Source organism: Anguilla rostrata, chromosome 13 (assembly GCF_018555375.3).
Source record: "Anguilla rostrata isolate EN2019 chromosome 13, ASM1855537v3, whole genome shotgun sequence".
Taxonomy (NCBI): domain Eukaryota; kingdom Metazoa; phylum Chordata; class Actinopteri; order Anguilliformes; family Anguillidae; genus Anguilla; species Anguilla rostrata.
Genome location: NC_057945.1, coordinates 14,027,319 through 14,050,852, shown reverse-complemented (window position 1 = coordinate 14,050,852; position 23,534 = coordinate 14,027,319). Strand labels below are relative to the sequence as shown.

General features: G+C 42.3%; 2 protein-coding genes across 6 annotated transcripts in view; both read right to left on the bottom strand.

The window, feature by feature from the left end:
- Positions 1-4,196: 4,196 nt before the first annotated feature.
- On the bottom strand, positions 4,197-14,060 carry LOC135238409 (tyrosine-protein phosphatase non-receptor type 1-like). Of its 3 annotated transcripts, none has more exons than XM_064306283.1 (9): positions 13,857-14,060; positions 12,108-12,198; positions 11,469-11,569; positions 9,929-10,027; positions 8,705-8,845; positions 7,253-7,462; positions 6,815-6,976; positions 6,153-6,400; positions 4,197-5,323 (listed from the first exon to the last, which is right to left on the bottom strand). In XM_064306283.1, the coding sequence occupies exons 1-9, from the start codon at positions 13,920-13,922 to the stop codon at positions 5,059-5,061; spliced, it is 1,383 nt and encodes a 460-aa protein (XP_064162353.1). In that variant the 5' UTR covers positions 13,923-14,060; the 3' UTR covers positions 4,197-5,058. The 3 variants fall into 3 exon arrangements, with proteins under 3 accessions (XP_064162353.1, XP_064162354.1, XP_064162355.1); XM_064306284.1 differs by having other exon boundaries at positions 8,705-8,842; positions 13,857-14,058; XM_064306285.1 differs by having other exon boundaries at positions 6,153-6,295; positions 13,857-14,057.
- Positions 14,061-14,484: 424 nt separating this feature from the next.
- Positions 14,485-23,534, bottom strand: part of LOC135238406 (proto-oncogene tyrosine-protein kinase Src-like) — a 35,646-nt gene continuing 26,596 nt past the window's right edge. For all 3 annotated transcript variants that reach the window (XM_064306270.1, XM_064306271.1, XM_064306272.1), the window contains 7 exons: positions 22,694-22,843; positions 21,990-22,145; positions 21,392-21,571; positions 20,612-20,688; positions 20,224-20,377; positions 19,177-19,308; positions 14,485-18,949 (listed from right to left, as the gene is read on the bottom strand). In XM_064306270.1, the coding sequence (XP_064162340.1) occupies positions 18,741-18,949; positions 19,177-19,308; positions 20,224-20,377; positions 20,612-20,688; positions 21,392-21,571; positions 21,990-22,145; positions 22,694-22,843 (1,058 nt within the window). In that variant the 3' untranslated portion in view covers positions 14,485-18,740. The remainder of the gene's footprint in view (positions 18,950-19,176; positions 19,309-20,223; positions 20,378-20,611; positions 20,689-21,391; positions 21,572-21,989; positions 22,146-22,693; positions 22,844-23,534) is intronic.

Here is a 23,534-nt window from a genome sequence, read left to right as displayed (position 1 = left end):
TGGCAGGAGACATTATGATCTGCAGGTTCTGCTTTCCTAGGAAGTTGTTTTCCAAGAGCGATTTGTGGTACTAGCTCTTAGAAAAGAGCGTTATTCCCAACCACATCCTGGCCATATCTTTTCCATTATTGGAGCACTGTAGTCAAGTGGCAAGTAATGCTGTCACTTCACAGCTGCTGAGTAGCTTTACAGTGTGCACCAGGTTCTCCAATATTCGTATGGACTTTTCTAAACACCCTGGTTTATAACTGTATTTAAAAGACATGGACATGTTATGTTATAAAAAGCTAACACTTTTATTTTATTTTGAATCACATTTAAAAACTTTGATTGAATCCAGGGCAAAGTTAAGGACAAATTTTGATAGAGTCTGGTAGGCTATGCAGGTGACCTTTGTGAGCTGTGATAAACTGGTGTCCTGATTAGGTTGTGGTCCCAGCTAGTGCCGTTCTGGCTCAAACAGACTGTGAAGGGATAATGTGCAGACACATAAGAATTCTCCACACGAACATATGGAGTGGCTTAGAGAAACAAGGTAGAAGCTCTGAAAGAGTGTGGCTGTGTGATGCATTCTGAGGGACACAATCACTTTGGTCACACAATAATTTCTTTCAATCAGACACAGAGCTTACCTTTAGGTTAGGAATATCCAATATGAACACAAAAGAGAAGGGTATAAACTTTCCACCTGCTAGAAAAATCAAAAATACGTAGTGCTGACCTTTACCGTATTATGACTCTATTTGTCAATGGCTTTTTGAGTATTGTCAGATATGAAGGTCACGGCAATCACACCCTCACTGAAATTATTATTGAAACCCTTATTGAAATCCCATTGGCGGCATTTAGCAACCCAACACAAATCAGGCAGCAGGGAAAATTCAACAAATTTCACCCCTCAGCTTTCGGTGTTACAAGCTGTGATTTCAAATATTCATCTCAACCAATCTTTATGTATATCTGGTTATTAAATATTGGGGGGGAAACCGGCACAAAAACATCTGGTTTGTACAACTTGCTGGCGAAAGCAACCCCGCACCCCCCTCCTCAAGAGAACATTTTTAAAAATTGTGAAAAGCCATTGCGCTCGTGCTGACCTACATTTGCACGGAACTTGCTAAAGAGCGCTGTCTCTTTAAGCGCACTTCCTGCTGCTGGCCACACCCTCGCCTGTATTTTATCCTGCAGTGCTTTGCATGGCCTGTTCCATCCTGCCTTTGACGTCAGCCAGCCATTCATGAGACGGTTTGGGAGTGCCATTACTCACTGGAGGCAGCATTCTTTGGTAACGCGTAACCCCCCCTCTCCCCCAGTCCTCTTCCCACTCACCTACCCCACTACCCCCCCACGCCGGAAACCAAAGGCTGCCACAGAAATGCAGTTTACAGTGCACATTCCTTCAGCTTCCCATACAACAACATACCCTCAATTCCAGGAAGTCTGTAACTTTCCATAAGGTTTCAAATTCCCTTGAATGCGTATCACTGATCAATCATTGTTACTTTTTTATGCACAGGACCACTGCAGCTCAGAGGCTTGGCTTGAATGTGCTGAAAGTCACATATTTGTGATCTCACATTTTAAAGGGTTTAAGCATCTTTTTTAACCCTTTGAAGAGTAGGTTTTTTTAGAATTTTTTGTTTCAAAATTCAAAGTCTGGGTTCTATAACTCCATTGCTTTCAATTAACAGTAGTGATAGTTACATCATTACATCACATTACATTTATTTGGCAGACGCGTCTATCCAAAGCAACGTACAATAAGTGCATACCAAAGGTCATTGAAACAACTACAAAACGAAGGTCCGATAAAGTACAATACTCATTATGTAACGGTTATTCATAGCCACGAACACATCAAGTCCGGTTCACACAGTAAGCATAGGCTAGGTCAGAAAGTTAAGGTAAGTCAAACTAGGAGGCATGACTACGAGCTACAACATCAAGATAACTATACAACTGCAATATAAGGGCTGGATGGAGGTATAAGTGTCACATGAAAGCGTTACAGGAATAAAATTAGGAGGATACAAGTGATAAGAGCGATTCTAGATTGGGAGTGCCCTGCAGAGTAGTGATAGTTACTCCAGGTACAGTCTGAAGAGACGTGTATTCAGGCCACAGCAAAAGATGGGCAATGACTGAGTGGTTAGTAGAGAAACAGGGAGTCATTCCACCACTGGGGAGCTAGGGTGGAGGACGTCCACCGTTGGGACAAGCGAGAACCATTCACAGGGATGGCAGGGAGTGCGAGTTGCCCTGTCGAGCTGGCATGGAGCATTGAATCATGTCCTGTAGGTAGGTGGGGGCCGTCCTGTTGGCTGCAGCGTAGGCGAGGGTCAGGACTTTGAACCTGATCCTGGCGAAGACCGGTAGCCGGTGGAGTGAGCTCTACAGGGCAGTGATGTATGAGAATTTAGGAAGGTGTAAGACAAGTTGGGCAGCAGCGTCAGAGTGTTCAGTTACACCTTAAAGAAGAAACATTAATAAAACTCTGCACCCTTTTCCTCGTAAACACACCTGCATAATACTGGAAATCACTGAATAGGCTCACTCTTTCCCCTCATTCCATTGAATGAGTCACCGGTCAGGTGGCCAAATCAACTGTAAAACAGCTAAATAGTTAAGACGCTACAGACAAGGTTCTTCTACTGGAGCCATTCATTTGGCTCATCACTTACATATGTGCTTCCTGCCTCTCGCCCAATGCACGCTGGGATAGGCTCCAGCACCCCCCGCGACCCTCCTCAGGATGGGTATAGATAAAGCGTATAGTAGGTATAGATAATGGATGGATGGATGGACTTACGTATGTGGCCTTTATGTTCAATAAGCTGATGCCATTCAACTTTATATTGAACTTCCTGCTTACTGTCAGCGTCTACAGACATCGGGACCAAACCATTGTTAAGTCAAGGTAAACACGAATGTTTTTATTTCCTTTTCTCATAGCAGGAAAGTCCATCTGTTCCCGTTGCCTCACTTACATGTTCACAGTTTGACAATTGCCCAGAAATGGTATAAACCCAAAAACGGTAGGGGCACCATGCCATTCGGTCCTCTGTACGATTTCGTTTTCTGCTAACTTCCATCAAAAAATGAGTAACAGGAAATGACTCTGCGAGTCGGTGTTGGTTTATGTATTTAACACGCTGGTGCATATGTTGTGTACATTTCCATTCGGACAACAGACATACAAGGCACTGTTCCATACAGCAAAACTAACCCGTGTAGTACTTTGGCATGAATCATTTCTTAGAAAAACAAAGTACGCAACCTGATCAGAATGTGCTTTTGGCTTGCAATGCCCATTATTGCTAGAACAGTACTTTTCCAAAAGAACAGCAAAGGGACCCTCAGAAGCATACTGCCGCATCCAAAGTCTCACATGCTGCATTGCTGCAAGGTTTAGCACACAGACAAAGAAAATAATCTCTTCTGAGTGCTTAGCGTAGAGTATATTACTGCATTCAAAATTCAGCAATACTGAGGAATTTCATCCATTATAATGATAAAAAACCAGGCTCTAAATTAAGAGCCACAGCAATTCACCTAAATATATCCAATTAATACTTCAGTTATTTTCTATTATTATATTGTGTCATGACAGAGAAGACTTCCTGGGGCACGTAAACTTCCATCGCTTTCCTTTTCCCCGAAAACATCCTGGTGCTAATAGTTTGAGTCAAAAGATTCTTAAAATAAAAACATTTAGAGCGCCCTCTTGCGGGAATTTTTAAGTAGCACAACCCTGTGTTGTTCTCAGTTACATGGTATGATAAATGTGCACCTAATTGGATTAATTTGATAAAAAATATAAATGTTCAGGAGTGGTCTGAACTCAGTGGATAATGGCAAAGTATAAGCTTGGTCTTTTTGCCCTTCTTTTAACAAATTCAAGTTTTAGGCATTTAGCAGATATTTCTCCAGACCTATTCACACGGCACAAATGCTTTTACATTAGTCCATTCATACAAAAATCCATTGATATAATTTACTCAAGGAATTCAAGATTTAAGCAACTTCTCAAAGGTACAATCAAATGCACAACTTTTAGAACTGAACTTTTAGAATGAGAACTTTAGATTTAGAAGCCCCCTTCCCGAACTATTACACTACACTGGCATCATAAGCATCAAAGGACCCCCCTATTGAGCCAAACTGAACTGAAAATATTGCGCAAGGCTTGCATTGGAGCTTTGGCTATCTCATGGTTTTTATTTTAGTTTTTGTTTATGCATCAAGGAGAAAAGACAAAATTACAGAAAACAGACAAGACAAATAAAGGAAGACCCTCCCTATAGTTAGATATTAAATTAAAAAAACAACTGCAAATTATGCAAGTATTTAACAACCGCAAAATCAAGGCATCGGTGGTCAATGTATGCGCAAGGAAATATTTTTAGTGGGACATTTTAAAAAGTTATAAAAGTGCAATTTGAAAACTATGAATCTCGGGTCAATCTCTGGACCTGCACAACACATTGCAAAGCCATCATTCCAGTCCGCTGGCATTGCAACAACTTGCACATTCACTGCAAAGGAGACTCATATAAAGAAAGCTGTTTGGAAACAAAGACTGCCAGAATGTTTACATTTAACACATTTCAAAATAAAAAACCTATTAAAATTTCTGCAAAATCTTTTAAGCACTTAGGCCAAGTTAGTCTTTCTTATACCTGGGATGGGCGGTGTAAAGCGGAGTTTAACGTAAACCGTCCAAATGCGGCACAAACCACTCTGTGTGTTAAATTTCGCAACACCCTACCCGTACCATTCAACCCCTTCCACTGTTGAATTCATGGTAATCCCTTTCTAACAATAAGACGACCAGATACAAAAACATAACGATACATATCTCAGTAATGCATAACGGTGGTTGCAGAATGTGTCTGTGTGCGGTGGTGAGCATATGATTTGACATCATAAATATGAAAATACGTTCTATAAACCCAGATGACCATGTTTTAAGCTTATCAAAGGAAAGCCTTTCCACCCGGCCAATGAGATAAGGGCTTACAGGCACGCAGCTGCGGGGACAGCCAATCCGGGGCCGTGTCAGTGGAGGCAGGCTCTGTAGCAGATGTAGGCCCCGATGGCCAGCGTGGCACACAGATACAGGCCGGCCAGCAGCGAGGCGCCGGACCCGTCCCCCCTCCTCCGTGGCGGTGGCGTGGTGGCGGCAGCGGCCTGGTCCCCCGCCGTCCGGAGCCCAAAGCCAACCACGCGCGGGCTGGCCGAGCGGCCCCGGGGGAAGGGCAGGGGCGGGGGGGGAGGTGCGTCCCTACAGGACCTCCAGCGCGGGCTGTGGCCCCCGGAGCAGCTGAGAGGGAGACAGGCACATGCATGATGGCTCCAGCCCTGCCGCGCACATACGAACATACACCGCCTGGGACTCGCTAATACGCTCCGCGCGCGACCAGCCCGGGGTGGAAAACCCAGGTTCAGAAAGCCCGAGTCCTCCCCAGTGTTATTTTCCAATCAATTTGATTTGCTAATTATCATAATTCATCACAAGGATGTAGAACTAATTAGTGAAATCAGCTGGCTGAGTTAATGGGCGAAGGAAGCACATGACTTTTACTCTCTGACCCCTGGACTTTCCACCTCTGCGACCACTATCATTTTCACTAAGAAGGGCGTGTCTAGTCTTTGTAGCCTGTTAAGCCACTCAAAATTGAATGAAGCGTGTGGCTATTTGTGACCGCTGGCCCTTCTATTAATGAAGTGTTAATAGTACTGACAAGGTAACAATATGCTTTTCAGACCAAAAACTGGTCTTTATGCCCGCATGGAGGGAGTTATCACCCCAAGCAGCGGTCTGCATTTTGAAACACCTCATTTGCACATTTCAACCACTGCCTGCTGGTAATCCTAACGGCATGTGCTCGTTTTCAATCATTCCAATGTTGGATGTCTATAGCATATGAACACACTGTTACATATTCCGATCACATGACTACAACATATGAATATACTACAAGGTATCCCAATCAAATGGATAGCATATAAATATACTGTGAGGTATTCCATTCAAATGGCTATAGCATCTAAAAAAGCCATCATTATATTCCAATCAAATTCCTGTGGTGCATTGTGGGACATGTTTCTCAGTTATATTCACTTGCGTTCACAGCGGTGTGTTTTGATACCTGGCTTCACGCATCATAGAGTCTTCCTCCTCCGTTCCCGAGAAAAAGCACGATTCGTCAGAGCCAATGGGGGCTCTGCGGGGAGGGGAGGACGTCCTGAACGTGAAGGGAGCGTCCTCCTCATCCGAGTCAGTCATGGGCTCCTGCGAACGCCAAGAGGACACGCCTTCAAACGGGACGTGGTGTCCGTGTACCCACTTGGGCGCCATCCGTCCGAACGGATCGAGCGAGCGCATCACGGGGGATTGCTGGATGACACACAGGGCGCGCTGATGTCATACTTTGATCAAAGCTCTCTGTAACATGCTACAGCATTACCCAGCTGCAGGAACCTGTCATATGCAAAACTTGCCTGCACAGGCGACAAAACACTGAATCCATGACACACTTCCCCAACTTGAACACCCACGCAGTGAATGGTGTGTGCGCCCTGCAATAGATTGGCGGTCTGTCCAGGTGTATTCCTGCCTCTCGCCCAATGCACGCTGGGATAGGCTCCAGCACCCCCCGCGACCCTGCCCAGGCTAAGCGGGTATAGATAATAGATGGATGGATGGATGGATGAATGAATGGTCTCTAAGGTCATTCCGTGCTTCAGCATTTAACAAGGGGACGTAGTGTAAACCTTTAAACCTGCCGGAGAAACGAGGCGCTTCACGCACCTGAATGGCCAGGCTTCGCAGGATGGGCTTGATGCCCTCGAGGATGGCGACGTAGGCGAAGCGGAGCTGCTGAGGGGTCTGGACCAGGTCCATTCGGTACTTCCTCATCTCCAGCAGCACGTCGCGGACGCACACCGAGTAAGGGTCCTTCCTGGTGGTCATCTGAAAGGCGATGGACAAGACCGCCGAAAACGCCGTGTGAACACCAAAGGCCACACCATCGAATCAAACAAGGGCGCGGCGGAAACGGGCCTCGCCCACAACAGCTCGAAGCGAAGCCTTACGATTTAGCACCTTTTTTTTATTTCCGTAAGCAAGCGTCAATGTATATTCTACGGATTACGCTATTGGTTTAACCACTGTGGGAAGAAAAAAAACGCTCTTTGAGACGCGGCGGAGAACAGCGTATACGCTGTCGGTCGTTTTCCCAGGACTCACCAGCAGGAGGCAGGTGTCCACGAGGCAGAACACTCCGGAACGGCCGATGCCCGCGCTGCAGTGCACCACCAGGGGCCCCTTGTCTTCAGACAGACACCCGGACACCCTGACGAAGAGGATGAAGCTGAGGAAGGAGGTGGGGTTCTCGGGCGGCCCGAAGTCGGGCCAGGCCGTGTAGTGGAAGTGAATGACATGCCGCGCCTCCTGAGTCTAGGGAAAAACGTGAGACTCTATTTTAATAATCATGCCTTCGTAGCATTTACATGAAGAAACATCTGAAGAGCACTGTTGACAACTTGGTGACTTTGTTGCTAGATTTTATGATTTTTTATACCCCTTTAGTGACTTAATTTTTTAAAACGCGCCTAGCTACAAATGTTGCAACTTTTTCAGCAAACATCAGCTTCCTTGGAAAACAGCCGCCAAAACTGCTCGGTGGGTCCGCAGTCTTTCCTGCGCTCGCTATTGCTGTACAGCTCACACAACAGCGGCGCAGAGAGAAGCTACAGCCCACCGTCCACCAGTCAGACACGTTTTCATATGCAAACGAGCATGTGATGATGTCACGAATACATACGTCAACTGGCATTGTGACATCGTTCAGCTATTCTAGTCACTTTTTGAGCATGCTTTAATGTTTTACTTTCCATGGGGAAAAGTTGGCAACAGTGCTGAAGAGGCTTGAGAACCATTTTGGGTATGTGGCTCATTACAAGCAGAAGAGACCCACTCACAGCTGAGGTTGGGGAGCAACAGCCAGGAGTGTGCAAAACAAACAAATAAACAAGCAAACAAACAATGTGTTTGTTTTAGCATACTTGCTTCATTTTTTGGTTGTACACTGATGAAGGCAGAAATCAAACAAACTTAACTTAAGCTAAAATCAACTTAAATTGCACAAAAGGAGCAAAAATCATGCTTTCCCTCACACAGATATGCATAGGTTATGTACTGCATAGCTACAGCCTGATCTGTTTTGATAGGCTGAGACATGAAAATATAGAATTTACAAGGTCTAGTGTATATTATTTCACAAGTGTACACAAATACATTCCAACTCTATACCGTAAATATGAAATTTAATTTCTCTTTCCAAGCAGTTTACAAAAGCACTTATTTATGCTTGTGCACTTATACACAACAGTGGAAAGTCCAAGTATGACTCAAAAGAAAGCTGACGCACAACTAGCCCCTAGAGAAACAGAAAATACAGCTCTCAGAAGATGTTAAGTTAGAACAGCAGGCTGGGTGGAATAATATTGTCTTTATCTGGAGTTGGTTTTGCAAAGACTCTCACGCATATGTTCACATTTAAGCGCCTTCAAAACATGAAACATTAAGAAGTGGCAAAATAGGGGAAAAAAACCCTGTAGAAATCGACCGAACGTGAAGCTGGCGATACACGCCCCCGCGGCGCAAAGCCGTGGCGGCTAATGAGGGCTGGCGCTGTACCTTCGTGTTCTCCAGCTCCAGGTGTCGTATAATGCAGTTGGCTTTCTCGTCCTCTTTGATCAGGGTCAGCTTGAACCCCGTGTCCCTGAACTCCAGCTCCTTGATTTCCGAAGGAGGCCAGTACTGAGTGCACTTCACCTGCTCGGGTTTTAGAACGTCATTACAGTACAGAATGCTGACTCATCATCATCATCATCAAACTGTAAAAGGAACAGATGCTCTCTATAATTCAATTAATGAGAGGAATGGATAACAAAAAAAAAAAATACAGGCCAGAGATTAAATTAAAGGTATACTATGCAGGATTTCTACCTTGAAAATATTATAAAATAACCATGCTAAGGCATATCTATGATGCACTGGCAATCTCTGTCTTTATGCACTTTCGCCGAATTTGTGCACCTTTACCTGTATTTGCTATCCGAAAATGTGTTTGAGATGTTTATAGGTGTGGTGCTGTTTTCAGTGGGGGGAGGGTGGGTGTGGCTGCAGAGCAAGTTAGCAAAGAAGTCCAGACACAGCAAAGCAAAAGACAAGGCGACAGGGGTTCTAAAAGAACTGGAGTTAAGCTTGGAATTGCTTTTCCTTGGTGGCATCAGCTGGATTTAGCAAAGGAGATTAAAAGCAAGGCTTGTTTTCTGTTGGACCTGCAAGGAACATTACAGGCAGTGTCATGCTGGCAACAATAAGGGGTTTTGCGAGGGTCTGAAATGTGAAGTTCCAACGATGAAACCACTATTACATTCATTAAGCTATGGAATTAATTAAGCTAAAATCAAATCGGCCTTCTTATTGTCGCTCACTGTCACAGTCACTCATTTCACAATACTAATTTTACCTCTAGCTATCCAGCTAGCTGTGGTGAGCATGAGTGGGTGGAGTTGAAGACAGAGGAGGATACTTCTTTGATTGTAAACACAAGCCAAGAAATCCTGCATAGTATGCCTTTAAACTAAAAGCAATAAATTATAGCAACAGAGCACAAAATGTTTGAAATGTTTGCATTGAAGTACAAACAACAATTTGGATTTTATCGTTGAATGTTGAGATATTGGGCAAGACAGCTAAGAACATGAGAGCATACTAAAACTGAATTTAGGAAATCTGCAGCTCATCAGAAATGTCTCTAAATATCTAAAATATCCTTCATCGCGCATAAACCCATCTGAGCCACTGAAAAGCATACACTTCAAAAAGTGTTTTCTTGTCACAAATGGTACTCACAGAGCCCAGCTCAATGATGCGGTTCAACATGACCACACCAAAAGATCTCTGCTCCCACACCATCTGCCAGAAGTGACCACATGTCGAGGGCAGGGGACCCTGTGGGGGGACAATGTCCTGCGTTAGTATCACAGATCACTTTTATATCACCAATCGGTTTTTGCACCTGTGCTACTGTTTTAACAGCTTATATTGCCTTTCCACATTCTATTTTGTATTATTTATATTGTTGTTTTTATTCATCATTGTAAGAAAATTGCTTTAAAATAAAGGTAAATATAGAGAAAATAAAGAATGAATATGATTTAAACCGCTATTACTATTACCACTACCATTGCTATTGCTACTCCTACTTCTACTACTACTACCACTAATAATAATTTCTCTTTCTCAACAGTGAACAAAAGCACTGATATGGGTGCGTTTACATTTATGTATCTAAATTACATTTGTATTTATGTTACTCTTATATGAGAGTTTAGTCTGATATCAAATTTTACCCAATTTTATCTGAGATCTGACAGCAAATCAAATCCTATTTGACACCTGTTTTTGTGGATTACGCTCAGTAAAATGCTCCCTTGGATTGCACTACTTCTAAACCTTGTGGCCAAAACAGCCACTCATGCAGTCAAAGAAGATGGCCCATTTTCTGACAGGTTTTTGCTCACTTTAGTCTACTCAAACAGAACTGTTACACCCAATGTCATTGATATCCTGTCAAAGTGGTTTTTTGAGTTTTGTGTTGTCTCTGGGTTATGTGCAAGTGCTGTGGCTAACTGCGTGCTAAATCACAATGGTTTAATTTGACATGACTGGCAGAAGCTTGCGCTTCTTTGGAGGCCGTGTACTCCTACGGAAACCAGCCCGGGTCAAAAAAGGCGCATGGACACCAAAATAGTTACATTATGATTTCTTTATGAATTTAAAACAGACATTGGCAGATATCTCTGATGGTCAAGCCAGAGAAAACTTTAATACTACTAAATTACTACTGTGACAGAAAAATGTTTAGAAAATAGATGTTGAAACTGAAATTATGATGAACGAAATGTAGGGTGAAACCAAAAGCTATTGACAGGGCACAGACAGGTGCAAATAACTAACTGAATCCAAATATGATCTATTGCCACAGTGACTGCAAAATCAAAGAGTATCTCATTACTTATACTGCAAGACATATGCATTGGGCAATGCACTTTGCATCCCACGCACAGCCTGCTTGAGTTTATCACATATATTACCACACTGAGATCAGATATGGATAAGATCTAAGCTTGCTAGAAAATAAAGAGCACTGACGAAATATCAATCGATGGTAAGTTACCTCAACAAATTACCAGTGCTAATCAATTACATAATAAACAGCCATTTTAAATCAAAGATAAAACTACATTTGGCCACATTCTGGCTAACGTATGCTGAGAAAGTATAAACGGCCACGTTAAAGTGAGAGCAGATGGTTTCTTAATGGAGGTGCGTTGCTGAAACACTCTTGTACCAGATCATGACAAGGAAGATCTGGCACTAGCAGCATTACCTGTGTGAGAATGTATTTCCTTCTGGCCTCCTTTATGATGACTAAGCTGGCGTTGATGTAGTCATTGGTGCCTGCCTGCAGACGTACTCTACTGTGGTCGACTAGAAAACAGACAAACAATGTGAGAATAAACTGTATTTACTGTAAAGATATAATTATTCAGGCTGAGAATGCAAGGAATGAAGGTATGAAGTCTTACTCAAGAAAAGACTGTTGCTGTAGAAGTAAAGGAATAACAAACATACACAGTAGTGCTACAGTAGAGGAGACAAAACATGAAACCAAGTGTTTTTTGCTGTATGTGCTTACCTCTAACCTACTATCTATTATACCATTCTTGTCTGTTCAGATGATTTGGCATCTTTCTGGCTAATCTTTCGCATTTTCCATAGCCCACCCTCTTAAGACCAAAGCGTACAAACACTTTTAATGCTGCAGCTAAGTCAGCTTCCTATGCTCAATTGCTCAGGGAAGAGACATTAGCTAATACCATCTACAGCAAAATTAAAGAAAAAAGAATAAAATTAAAGAGAAAAATTATAACTATTTTTCCCCCATGTTCACATTCTCCCATTCTTGAGAATTGCACCATATTCACATTTCTGCAAAACAAGAAAAGCAGCCTAAAACTTCACTCACATGGGCTGACTTCTCTGTAGCGATTTCTCCCTTTGTTTTCAGGTAGTTTTGCATGTTTAAAAGGCAGATTATTTGATATCACATCAAGTTCCTAGAAAGAAAGAAAAATGCACAGCAGAACCAAACCTCACATTCTGGGGATGGTCAGGAGACGGCTGTCCTTGTGACAATATTGTGACAATGCATGTGTGGACAACGCTGTAGCAATTTCAGGCACCAGATATTGGCTACCTCTAACATACTGTACATCTTCATAAAAAGCACAAAATGTTTCTGTCAAACACTACATGATGCAGGGCTTACATGTTAAATTGAAGTTTATTTTTACCTATTTATTTATTTTCTTATTTTTGTTGTAGATATAACAAATCTGTATAAGCAGTAGGTATTAATTATAATGGGTAGTCTATAAGAAAGCAATAATTGGGAGCAAGAGAAGACTGTCATGGCTAACTACGATAAGAACATAAACTTACTGGCTGAAATAGAATCATGCGTAACCTAGCACATTTCATAAAAATTGCCAACTATGAAAAGTGAACAATATTGATTCACCAAGGTGTGTGGATTTGGTTTAGATAAATACTGAACAATGGGGAGATTAAGAATTGCAGGACTGGAAAAGATAAAAATTAAGATGGAAAAATAAACAAGCGGTTGGATCTTACAGTATGTGGCTGTGATGATTTAGCTATGTGAATTCTGCGTGTTTACAGGAGGCCAGAGGGTAAATAAGTTACCTCACTGATGTCTGTAAAGAATGACAGGCTGCATTATCGTAATTTGTGCAGAAAACCCTGAGAAGTGCCCAACTCTGTGTTGCAGTATGGGGCCATCCCAATATTTAGAGTACCACAACCGATCCCTAGAAGGCAGAATCTCAGCATAGTAAATTTAACAGAAGACTCAAATGGGAAGAGAAAAACCAATGTCCATGTCCTTACTGACTTAAGTGACCTGCTTAATAGCTAGTTAAAATTACAGCTAGCCACCAACATGCTACCAACCGCTGTAAATTTACCTTGTTTTAAAGTTAGCTAGCTAGTGTCTCCCGGCAACCAAGCAGAAGCTCATGCCTTGTCTTTACTGTTTCCTTGCGTTGTTTGTGATACCGGGTAACGTTACTACGTCAGATAATCTGCGAGCTCGACCACATTTTTGGGAAATTGCATCAATAATGCAGTAACAAAAGAATACATTTTAAACAAATTCAATTAGCCAGTTAACAAATTAAACGTGCAGTGTATTTTTCCAAATTGTTTCCTACCGTTACGATTACAAATCTCACATACAATCAAAACCACTTCTAATTAGCATGTTCTACAAATTCAGACTAAATTATTCCCTATCACATAGGCTAGCAGTGAAATTACTCAGAACAGAACGCTTTATTAGTCATCACTGTTTTTAACTAATGCACATGCAGCGAACGGGCAGTTTACTACTAGATAGGTAGTCTAGGTAATTAGCCAAAGTTCATTATGGGCAATTAGCGGTATAATATGCAACATTAGTTACTCGCCTAGCTAAAGCTGCTAGTTTGCGAGCGGAGGTAATGTTAGGAAGGCTGAATAGCAACTCTTCCCCGCCCGACGTTCACAGTAGAATGACACAATGGTTACGTTAGGCAAACGTTACTGATTTTTCATCTTGAACCTTTCTACTTCAACTGTGTAGCTAGTGATACCTTGCCCGTCTAATTGTTTACTCCACCCAAACACTGCGATTGATACCTGGCTAGCTGTGTACCTGAAAAAAGACGCTCCACTGCTTTTCTTCATTCTCCCGAAACTCGGCTTCCACCCCCAAGTTCATTTTTCGCTTTCTTCGAACTCTCTTCTGCCCGGTCTTTTAAAAGTAATTAAATAATTGGCGCGTGGTTCATTAGATCTTGTTTGCTTGAATTTATAAGTAGATCGAGTTAGAATGGTCGAGTAGTCTAGTGCTGATACTGTCCAAATGTGTACCCTAATCTACCTGTTTCTGAGCTACACATCTACTTGTTAATAATAATAATAATAATATTATTATTATTATTATTATTATTATTATTATTAATATGGTTAAAATGTTTTTTTATGTCATGTCGAGATATAAGCAAGACGTTTATTTAAAGAATGTAGTGAAATTGCAGTAAATCATACAAAAAAAATATGCTGGCTTAGTTCTTCAGCATACAAAGCAAAAATAAGCAGTTGCCTGTTCATTGCGCAATCAAGTAGGTCCACCGATGACAAACAAGTAACGAGGAATTTAATTATAGCTGTAATCCTTCATTGAAAGATAGTTTCCCCAGGAATATTGGCCAAAGATTCTTCATACAACACCTATATGCTCGGGTTTGAAAACTGTAAAAAGGAAGACCAAGCACAAAATGTCCAGATCCTCTCATGTATTAGTTTATTTAAAAAAGAATATCTGCATTACAGCCAAAAGAACAACTATGGGGTAAAATGTTGAAAGAATAAATTCAGTAATCTATAATGCAAACATATCCACTAGTTGTTATCGGTTGGACTACACTCAGTATTTACAAGTAGGCACAGACACATATATTAAGACTATAGAGCTGGAATTCCAATCCATATTTCAACATTCACCCATTAAATAGTTGCCCTTCTGAAAAGCAAAACAACGCTTCTGAAACATAATTTATTGCACATTTAAAGATTACAACACAAGGTGGCTGATTATAGCCAGAAAGGTATGTTTTGATCCATTTCAGAGAGCAAAATCAACATAAAATAGTTGCAAAACCTCATAATTCTTCTGAGATCTAATTATTATGTAAAATAAAATTAGCTAGAGGAATGGCACAGACCAGAAACTGCATAGCTTTAGAAAACAGACACAGGCTCAGATATGGTGAAGTGACCCAAACCAGAGTCCTTGGCACTAATTAAATTGATGGTTTTAGAAGACACAAAGGGGCAAATGATTAAATGGCCAAACTGCATTATAATTAAGGTCCAGATAAAATTTTGGAGGATTTTCCATAAACAACTGTAATATTACTTTACTAATATAGACATGAAGATGAGTAGAGTAACATTTAAATAATCCAAAATACAATGCAGCTTGTGTAAAACTGAATATATGATAGTAGTTACTTGAAAGACAAATTAATTAGTTGCTTGTCACACTATTCTAAAAGAAGGACTTTACCAGCCCAACTACCCACATGTAGAATAACATAAAGTAAATGTTTTTTCCTGTCCTTTTCCATCCTTCTCGGAGTTTAGAGTAAAGCTGGCATTTCAGCCCATAAGGACTTGGAGATATGTGGGAATTATTCTCCTGCTATTCATATAACATTGAAAGGAAAGTTCACTTTCTGGGTTTTAAAAAAATATCATCTTGGTTTCAGTGTATGTTTTGATTGGCCCAGACCGTTACTCTGTGCAATGAAGGATATTTCATACATTTATAAAAGTTTCTAGTGACCTACCAACCTTATAATAACGCTGATGGGTTTTCAGGGGTTTGTGGTCTAAAGAAAGAAAACACACTTAAACTATCTACAAAACAGTTTGTATAGGGATGTTATGTTTTCAAAGGTGGTATTTAAATAATATTTAATATAATTTGTGGTTGGAACTACTTATTATGACACATTCAACCCAAGAAAGAAATACTTACATAATATAAGAACGGATATTTATGATTGCAATTGTGATGGAACACTATAAAGTTTATCTGTTCATAAATATAACCTCTGGAAACACAGCATTGCTGTACAAGCTACCTAGGAATTTCTGGATGTATATATTTTTACTTTAGACCACAAAACCCTGAATGCTTAATGGCAGCCAATGTCATGACCAGGGCCACCATGATGGGGGGACAACCAGGTACACTGTCCTGGGCCCTGGAGGGGGGGGAAATGATCTGTAAACTTGTGGAAAATATTATTGTCCCGGGCCCAAACATTTCACCCGACAGCCCTGGTCATGACAAGTCATCAGACATTTCTGTACATAGTTCTAATATCCTGCATCACACACAAAAAGTCTAAGTCATCAAAAACATATTTTAAAACTGAAATAGGACAAAAATAAATTGATATAAAAAAATAACCCACATAGTGATCTCCCTCTTTAAACGACTAACAGTAGATCCAAATCTTTGCCCTATTTTGATTTGGGATGTCCAATGGATCCTCATTATTTATTTTCTCAGTAGGCACTCTTACCTAGGGTGACTATAATATTTTTGCAGAATAAATTAACTTTGCTCACAGGTATGGTGGCAGTGCCCCACCTGAGAATCAAACCTTCAACCTTTGGTTTATTAAGAGCCCAAATTCTTAAATAACCTCTAGCCTTCAACTGCTAGCCTATGTGGTGTTACCTGGTTTAAAATAAAAAAGAGAGCGGAAAACCAAAATGAGAATAAGTACCATGGTTTTCCTGAAAGTGAAATTTATGAATAAATTAGGATATATGGCAAAGAAGTCATTAGCATTGACTATTTACAAGCCACTGCCACCAATTCAATGTTTAAACCTCAAATGGCACTTATGAAAGGGCTAGAGCTAATATTTAACTGTATACTGCCAGAAGTCATCCAAAAATTGGAGTAAAAAACCTGAATAATTCTTGCCATCTGTACTGCTTCACTACTTGTTTTTACTGAGGTTTGAAACTCCATTCTTGTATTAGATTATCTGGACACGCCCCCACCTGAAAAAGTACAAAGCATATTGCGTTCCTTTGGGGTTTACATACAGTGCAGTTTCTCCACACAGAACCAGAAATATGTGCATTAAAATTCTGACTTTACTCCCAAATGTATTTCCTCGGTCACATGGCTCGTCTGTTATGGAAAAATATTCTAATTGAGAACAAATCCAGGTAAACATCCATTTTCTATCTTGTAAGCCATACAAATTGCTACGATCCTTCTATAACCTTATGAAAAACAGTGATTTCTATTTAAAATATAAAGATGCTTTTGCCTGTTATTGAATGTTGAAAATGTACTTAATGGGACTTAAATTTACAAGAAAGAAAAAAATTAGAAGCAATGAGAAAACTTCAAGGTCTCAGAATTACCCTTCACCCAATACGGCATGAGAGCCTCCTTAGGAAATGACCTCAATCCACATCTCAGTGCAGCAACAGGATACATTTATGATAGGAGTCTCATTATACCCAGGAAACAAAATTGGCACAGATAATTACAATTTCTGAAAGATAGTATATCCATTATACAAAGGTTCAGGAAGAAGCAGATTGTCCATTTTGACAATCTTTTTGAACATATGTACCATATACTTCAAAACTGCCTTTCACACTGAGGAATGGGCACATGGATGAACGTATGGCAGTGTATGGCACAGGCAAACGGCAGCTTCTTCATGTCGAGCATTGTAACCCATATCCCTATCTCACTCAGATCCTAAATTTGAAATAAATACACAAAAATATTGCTGAGGAAAAAGTAGCGATAGACCCTTATTCCTGCTTGTTTTTCCTACTTCTGATTACAATAATGGTAACTTGGTTAAGGACTATGAGCAATAGTATAGTGACAAAATCTTCCAGCACACATCTGCCAAATCATTTTGCATAAATGGTATAGGAAAAATACATAAAACCTGCCATAACAGGCCTTTTAATTCGTACTTTATGTCAGCACAAGTGCAAAACCCTTACTAGAAACGAACTCGTCCACTTAATGCAATGCCAATGTAGAGTGCCTTTACAAGAAATGGTTGTCCATGATTTTGCACATTTTGGACAATCTGACATTACTTTGTGGCCTTGCGCACTGAATTTGATAATAAAGTTAGAATAATGAAAGTACACTATATACACAATGAGAGTACAAAATGGTTTTCATTGGCACAAATAAAGAAACAGGTCCTGAAAAATGAGACTGGGCAATCAGTAGTTTGCAAGAAAATAAATGCTTTTCAAGAGTCTCAGGCAGTTCGGGCCTTTTTGTAAAAAAAAATAATAATAATAATTTCTTGCATTTCAGTGTTCTCATTTCAGAGTTTCAGAAGTGGTCTCATCACAGCCTCTAGTCCCGCCCCTTTCCATCAGCTTCAGCTGCAAAATGTATGTATTGAGCTGACCAAGCTACATGTCAGTTACTCAAGTTTATCATATTAATTCCACATTCCAGTTAATCCAGGGTAAAAAAAAATATTTATAAAAAAATTGGATTCCATGAAAACCACAGGGTAGTGAATGAGGTGTCTTTTTTCCAGAAAGAAAATAGTACCAAAATAAATCAGGAGAAAAGAAAAGAAAATAAAGTGGAAGCTCTTAAAACTCATCATGGATTAAAAAAAACAAAGGTCTTCCAAAAATCTTTATGGTCATTGGTTTACTCATCTATTTGTATTGATTGGGGAGAAAATCCGGGGTGCATTTCCTGATTTTAGTGCATGTTCTGCTGACCTCGAAGCGGGCCCCAGACTGAGCCGTGGTGGACGTGCGTACTCCAGCAGCGTGGAGCCGTTCGGACTAAGGGGTAAGCCACTGTGCATGTGCGCATGTGGGAGCCCCCTTTGGCGCCTGCCAGGCACCGAAAGGGGGGGATGCGTCAGGGTGGTGAGGGGGGTGGCTGGACGGCTCTCTGGCGAACTCCTCTGCTCCCTGCCTGGGGACACCCGGGGAACCTCTATAGGTTCTCCCCGGGCTGGTATTGGGGCTCGGTGGAGGTGAAGTAGTCCTCCAGGAAGTTCTGCAGGTACTCGAAGGTGGGCCTCTCCTCGGCCTCCTTCCGCCAGCAGCTGAGCATCAGCTCGTGCAGCGACTCCGGGCACTCCGCCGGACGCGGCATCCTGTAACCGCGCTCCACCTGGTCCAGCACCTCCCTGTTCACCATCCCTACGGAGAAAGGCCACAGATTAAGCAACGTTCGTTACCATCACAACCGGGGTGGATGCCCCCCAGTTGGCACAGTTGATTTGTAGGGAGAACCAATTTTCTTCATAATAAGAATGTGTGCAAAATTCTTTTCATAAGAAGCAATTCTTTTGTCTGGTTCATATTTCGTCTGGAAAAAAAAAATATCATAAATGATTAAATAAACCGGTCAATAGGAGGCGCTGTACCGGGGTATGGCACTCTCCCTTTGGTGGCCAGCTCGGTGAGCAGGACGCCGAAGGACCAGACGTCGGACTTGATGGTGAAGCGACCGTACAGGGCCGCCTCCGGAGCCGTCCATTTGATCGGAAACTTGGCTCCTTTCGGGAAGACGCGAGACCCGTCAGATTGAGACATCCATCCTACTGCATACACTAGACAGAGCTCTGTGCAGCGTGACTTGGCACAGTCTTATATAACTGCACAACTGCCTGCTGACTAATTAAGCCTCTGGATGTCACCTCAGACACCTAAAAATAAGTTCATACAGATTGAAATTTAGCTCGTATTAAAATATCACATTTTGCTCCTCTCTTTGGAGAGCACACAATTGTAATTTAGGCTGTGTGGAAAGAAGCAGAAGATGCATTAAAAGACAAAAAAATTAAGATGTCAAACAAGATGCATAAAACACCAACTGAACCACAATTCTAAACGATATAGGATATAGGGAGCGGCAGTGTAGCATAATGGGTAAGGAACTGGTCTTGTAACTTAAACAGGTTTGATTCCCAGGTAGGACACTGTTGTTGTACCCTTGAGCTAGATACTTAGCCTGCATTACTTCAGTTTATATCCAGCTGTATAAATGGATGCAATGTAAATGCTATGTAGAATGTTGTGTAAATTGCTCTGGATAAGAGCGTCTGCTGAATGCCTGTAATGTAATGTAATGTAATATCAGCAGTATGGTGTGTGACTTTGTCATTACCAGGTTTAAAGCAAAGGTGTGGCTAATTTGGCATTTTGCAGCTGTATAAACATATTAAATTAAAACATAACCTTTGTAATGATAAAATGTGTCTCCCTTGCAAATTTTATTATGGCGATTAGAAGCATCGACCTTTGGAGTTGCTGAAACCAGGCTTGGCTCGTTGCTCTTTATAGACGGCAAGTAAAGCGGTGAGTAATGAAAGGTGTGTCAGACAGTATTAATTACGCGCTTGCGTCAAACGACTGCTAATCTGAAACCATTTGAGAGGGAAAGGCAAACTGGCGCCCCCAGCTGTCCCGACCTTGTCTGGCGGTGTATTCGTTGTCCTCGATGAGCCGCGCCAGGCCGAAGTCGGCCACTTTGCACACCAGGCTGTCTCCCACCAGGATGTTGGCGGCCCGGAGGTCCCTGTGCACGTAGTTCATCCTCTCCACGTAAGCCATCCCTGCCGCAATCTGGAGGGAGAGAGCGGCCAACACAGCAACAAACCATGGGGCAGTGTAGCATAGTGGGTAACCATAAAGGCCGCTATTAATGTAAAAACACATTTATTTACACAGTGATTCGCAAATGTCAGGTCCACTCGAGGTCCTTTCCAACAAAAGACGTAATAAGTAATAATAAACAAATAAACAAGCACAAATAATATAAAACCAGCTACGATATAAAACAGTCTACGACGTCCTCACCTGTGATGCCATATCCACCAGCTGAGGAAGGCGAAGCATCCGGCCCGCATCACCTTTCAGGAAGTCCAGGAGGCTACCTGCGTGTGGGTGGAGGAGGAGGTGGAGGTGGGGGACATTATGAGCATACACTGGCCAGCTCCAGACACGAGTGGGTAAAATGACAAAACCTTTCCATCTGCTATTTTTCATACACAGTAATCAAATATATCCACTAAACCCCCCTCATTCAAAAAAATAAGCATTCTTTAAACATGTTTATTGTACTTCATCTTTTCGCTGAAGTGCCGTGCTTTGGTTTTATGACCTGAACTGGGCTGCAATCGCAAATTAGGTGCCATGCTCGTACCCTTAAAGAAATCATGTGACCCGAATCAAAAAAGATTTAACCCCATTCATACCATGCCGTGTGTCTGCCATGTGATGTAACACACATGCAGAAGCTCAACATACTTACAAGCGTGAATTCAGACGGAGCATGAATTTAGCACCTGCTCTCGACTTGCTTTGATAAAACTGCTCGGGAATTATTTAAAGGAGCAGTTCCCAAACTGTTGGTCAGGTAATACACTTTCCATCAGTCAAATTAAGTCCTGAACTTTTACACACAGTCCAGTTCATTTTAATGCTTAAACTGAAGACAGACGCTACGTTTTAATAAAGGGAAGGTGACAGATAAGGCATTCGCTCATTAAGTTAATCGTTGGCTCTGAAAGTTTGGAAACCACCGAACTGAAGTACTCTGTGTAAATCTCCTTTCCCATAATTTTGTGCGGCACGAACCTTGGGCCATGAACTCGGTGACGATGTAGATGGGCTCCTCGGACACCACGGCGTACAGCTGCACCAGCTTCTCGTGCCTCAGCTTCTTCATCACCTGGGCTTCCTGGAGGAAGGCTTCAGGCGACATGGTGCCCGGCTTCAGCGTCTTGATGGCCACCTGCGTCGTGCCGTTCCACATGCCTGCGCGGGAACACGCAAGGCCAGGTTAAAACTGACAACCCCTCTCGCCGCAGTCAACCGGGTGTTTTACGATGACGTCCGTGACATGAGCAGAATCACGGACATTCGCGATCCAGCCGGACATTCAAATTAAGACGCAATTACCCTCTTTTCCTTATGTTGTGAATGACAGACTTTTGGAAAGCACTTTTTATGTTTATGCAGCTGTTGGCTCAAGATACGCTATTTATGTTTTCTACCACCTCCCTGGCATGTTTGTGTATGTGTGTGTGTGTGATACTATGTGTGCAGGTGAGTGCGTGTGTGTATATGTGCGTTTATGCTTGCGTGTGTGCGCGGATGTGTGTGTGTGTGTGTGTGTGTGTCCATGAATGCGTGCGCATGTGCATGTGTATGTGTTCAGGACAGAGTACCGTACCCATCCAGACCTCCCCGAAACAGCCCTGTCCCAGCTTCACGTCCAGCCTGAGGGACTCACGGGGGATCTCCCAGGCGTCCCGGGACAGCCCCTGGGTCTGGGGCTTCAGGATGGGGCAGATCTCCGTCAGGTTGTGACACAGCCCGTCTGCGTGCTCTGGGAGGGGGTTAACAAAAAGACCCACCGTTACACCCACTAACAGCCTAACAGTGCATCTCATAGAACAAAAAAGGGGGACTGTGCCCCCAGTTCCAAGGAAAAATTCCCAACCGGTTCCCTCAATCCACCTGATCATTCCCTAGTTTAACTGGCTTCATAAGTCCCTCAAGTAACAGGCAATGTATTGCAATGGATAATCAATTAACATTTTGAGCATAGATTTTTGCCATTTTGTGCCTTCGATTTATAAATAACTGGAATCCATGTAAGATGTCATCCACAGATTTCAAACATTGAATCTGAGGATGACATCTCCTCAGTATCTGTTTGGACTCTGGTTCAGTATCTGTGTGGACTCTTGTCACTACCATACATAAACATAAATGACATAATGAACCAATTCAACACAGTTAGCTTTCCATATACGTTAGTTCTCCAATCTTCTTCCCTTTAAAGACCATCTCCAGAGAGTAATAATGTGTATCAACACTCTATGGTACTTTGTGACCCAAACTAGCATGGCCCCTGGGTCTATGTTCACTCACTGCGGTAGTGGCTGACCAGGTGCTGCAGACTGTTGAACTGGGTTCTGGACGTGATGTAGAAACCTCCGTTATCCAGCTTGCGGATCTTGTAGTGTTTGACATTGAGGCCCTTTGTGTTGTCGTAGTCGAGGATGGATAGGCAGTAGGCACCTGGGGGGGTTTGGGGGGGTGGCGGGGGGTGATTAGGAAAGCCTTGAACCTGATTCACCACAAAACAACATTTATTAAATTAGTTCCATTTTTCACAACAGCTACAACTAATCTCAAAACAAAAAACCTGACAGGATCAATACTTCAAGGACACCACTAGGGGGTGCTGTTAAAACAGAGAGCTGGGTCAGTGCGTGCACCCCCAAAGCCATCCCCCTCTCTCTCCGTTTGAGCGGCGATGCATTGCCTCCGGTTATCCAGCCCGTGACCTACTTCTGCCTCTCTCTCCCACCCCACAGTGCCTCACTGCTGATCTGAAACGCTCCTCTCCCATGACAAAACCCTGCCTTCGCTCTGACGCACAGCGCGCACTTTCTGCATGATATAATCTTCGAATCAGCTCGCTCACACTGTTTCTCACATTTTCATTCATGACAGTGAGCTGCGCTTCAAGTGGCGGTAAGTCTACTACCCTGATAAAGTGGGGGAAATTCTAGCGAGAGCGCCGTGGAACTCTGTAGTTGGTCTATGTCACGACACCGCTTTTCAACACACTGAGCTTTTCAAAATGGAATCGTGCGCAGCCACAGTTCAGGAAAACGTGCTCTCCACCGGGCGTGTCGGGGGGACAAGTTCCTGAGGATTCAAGCGTTCCCTAAAACAGCCAGAAATACCGTTTTGTTTCGCAATC

Coding starts and splice junctions, on each gene's coding strand:
- LOC135238409 (XM_064306283.1), bottom strand. CDS start 13,922: ATGAACTTGGGGGTGGAAGCCGAGTTTCGGGAGAATGAAGAAAAGCAG. Junction 6,401..6,814: donor TGCGAAGCCTGGCCATTCAG/GTGCGTGAAGCG, acceptor TGTGTCATCCAG/CAATCCCCCGTGATGCGCTC. Junction 5,324..6,152: donor TCTATGATGCGTGAAGCCAG/GTATCAAAACAC, acceptor TCTCCCTCTCAG/CTGCTCCGGGGGCCACAGCC.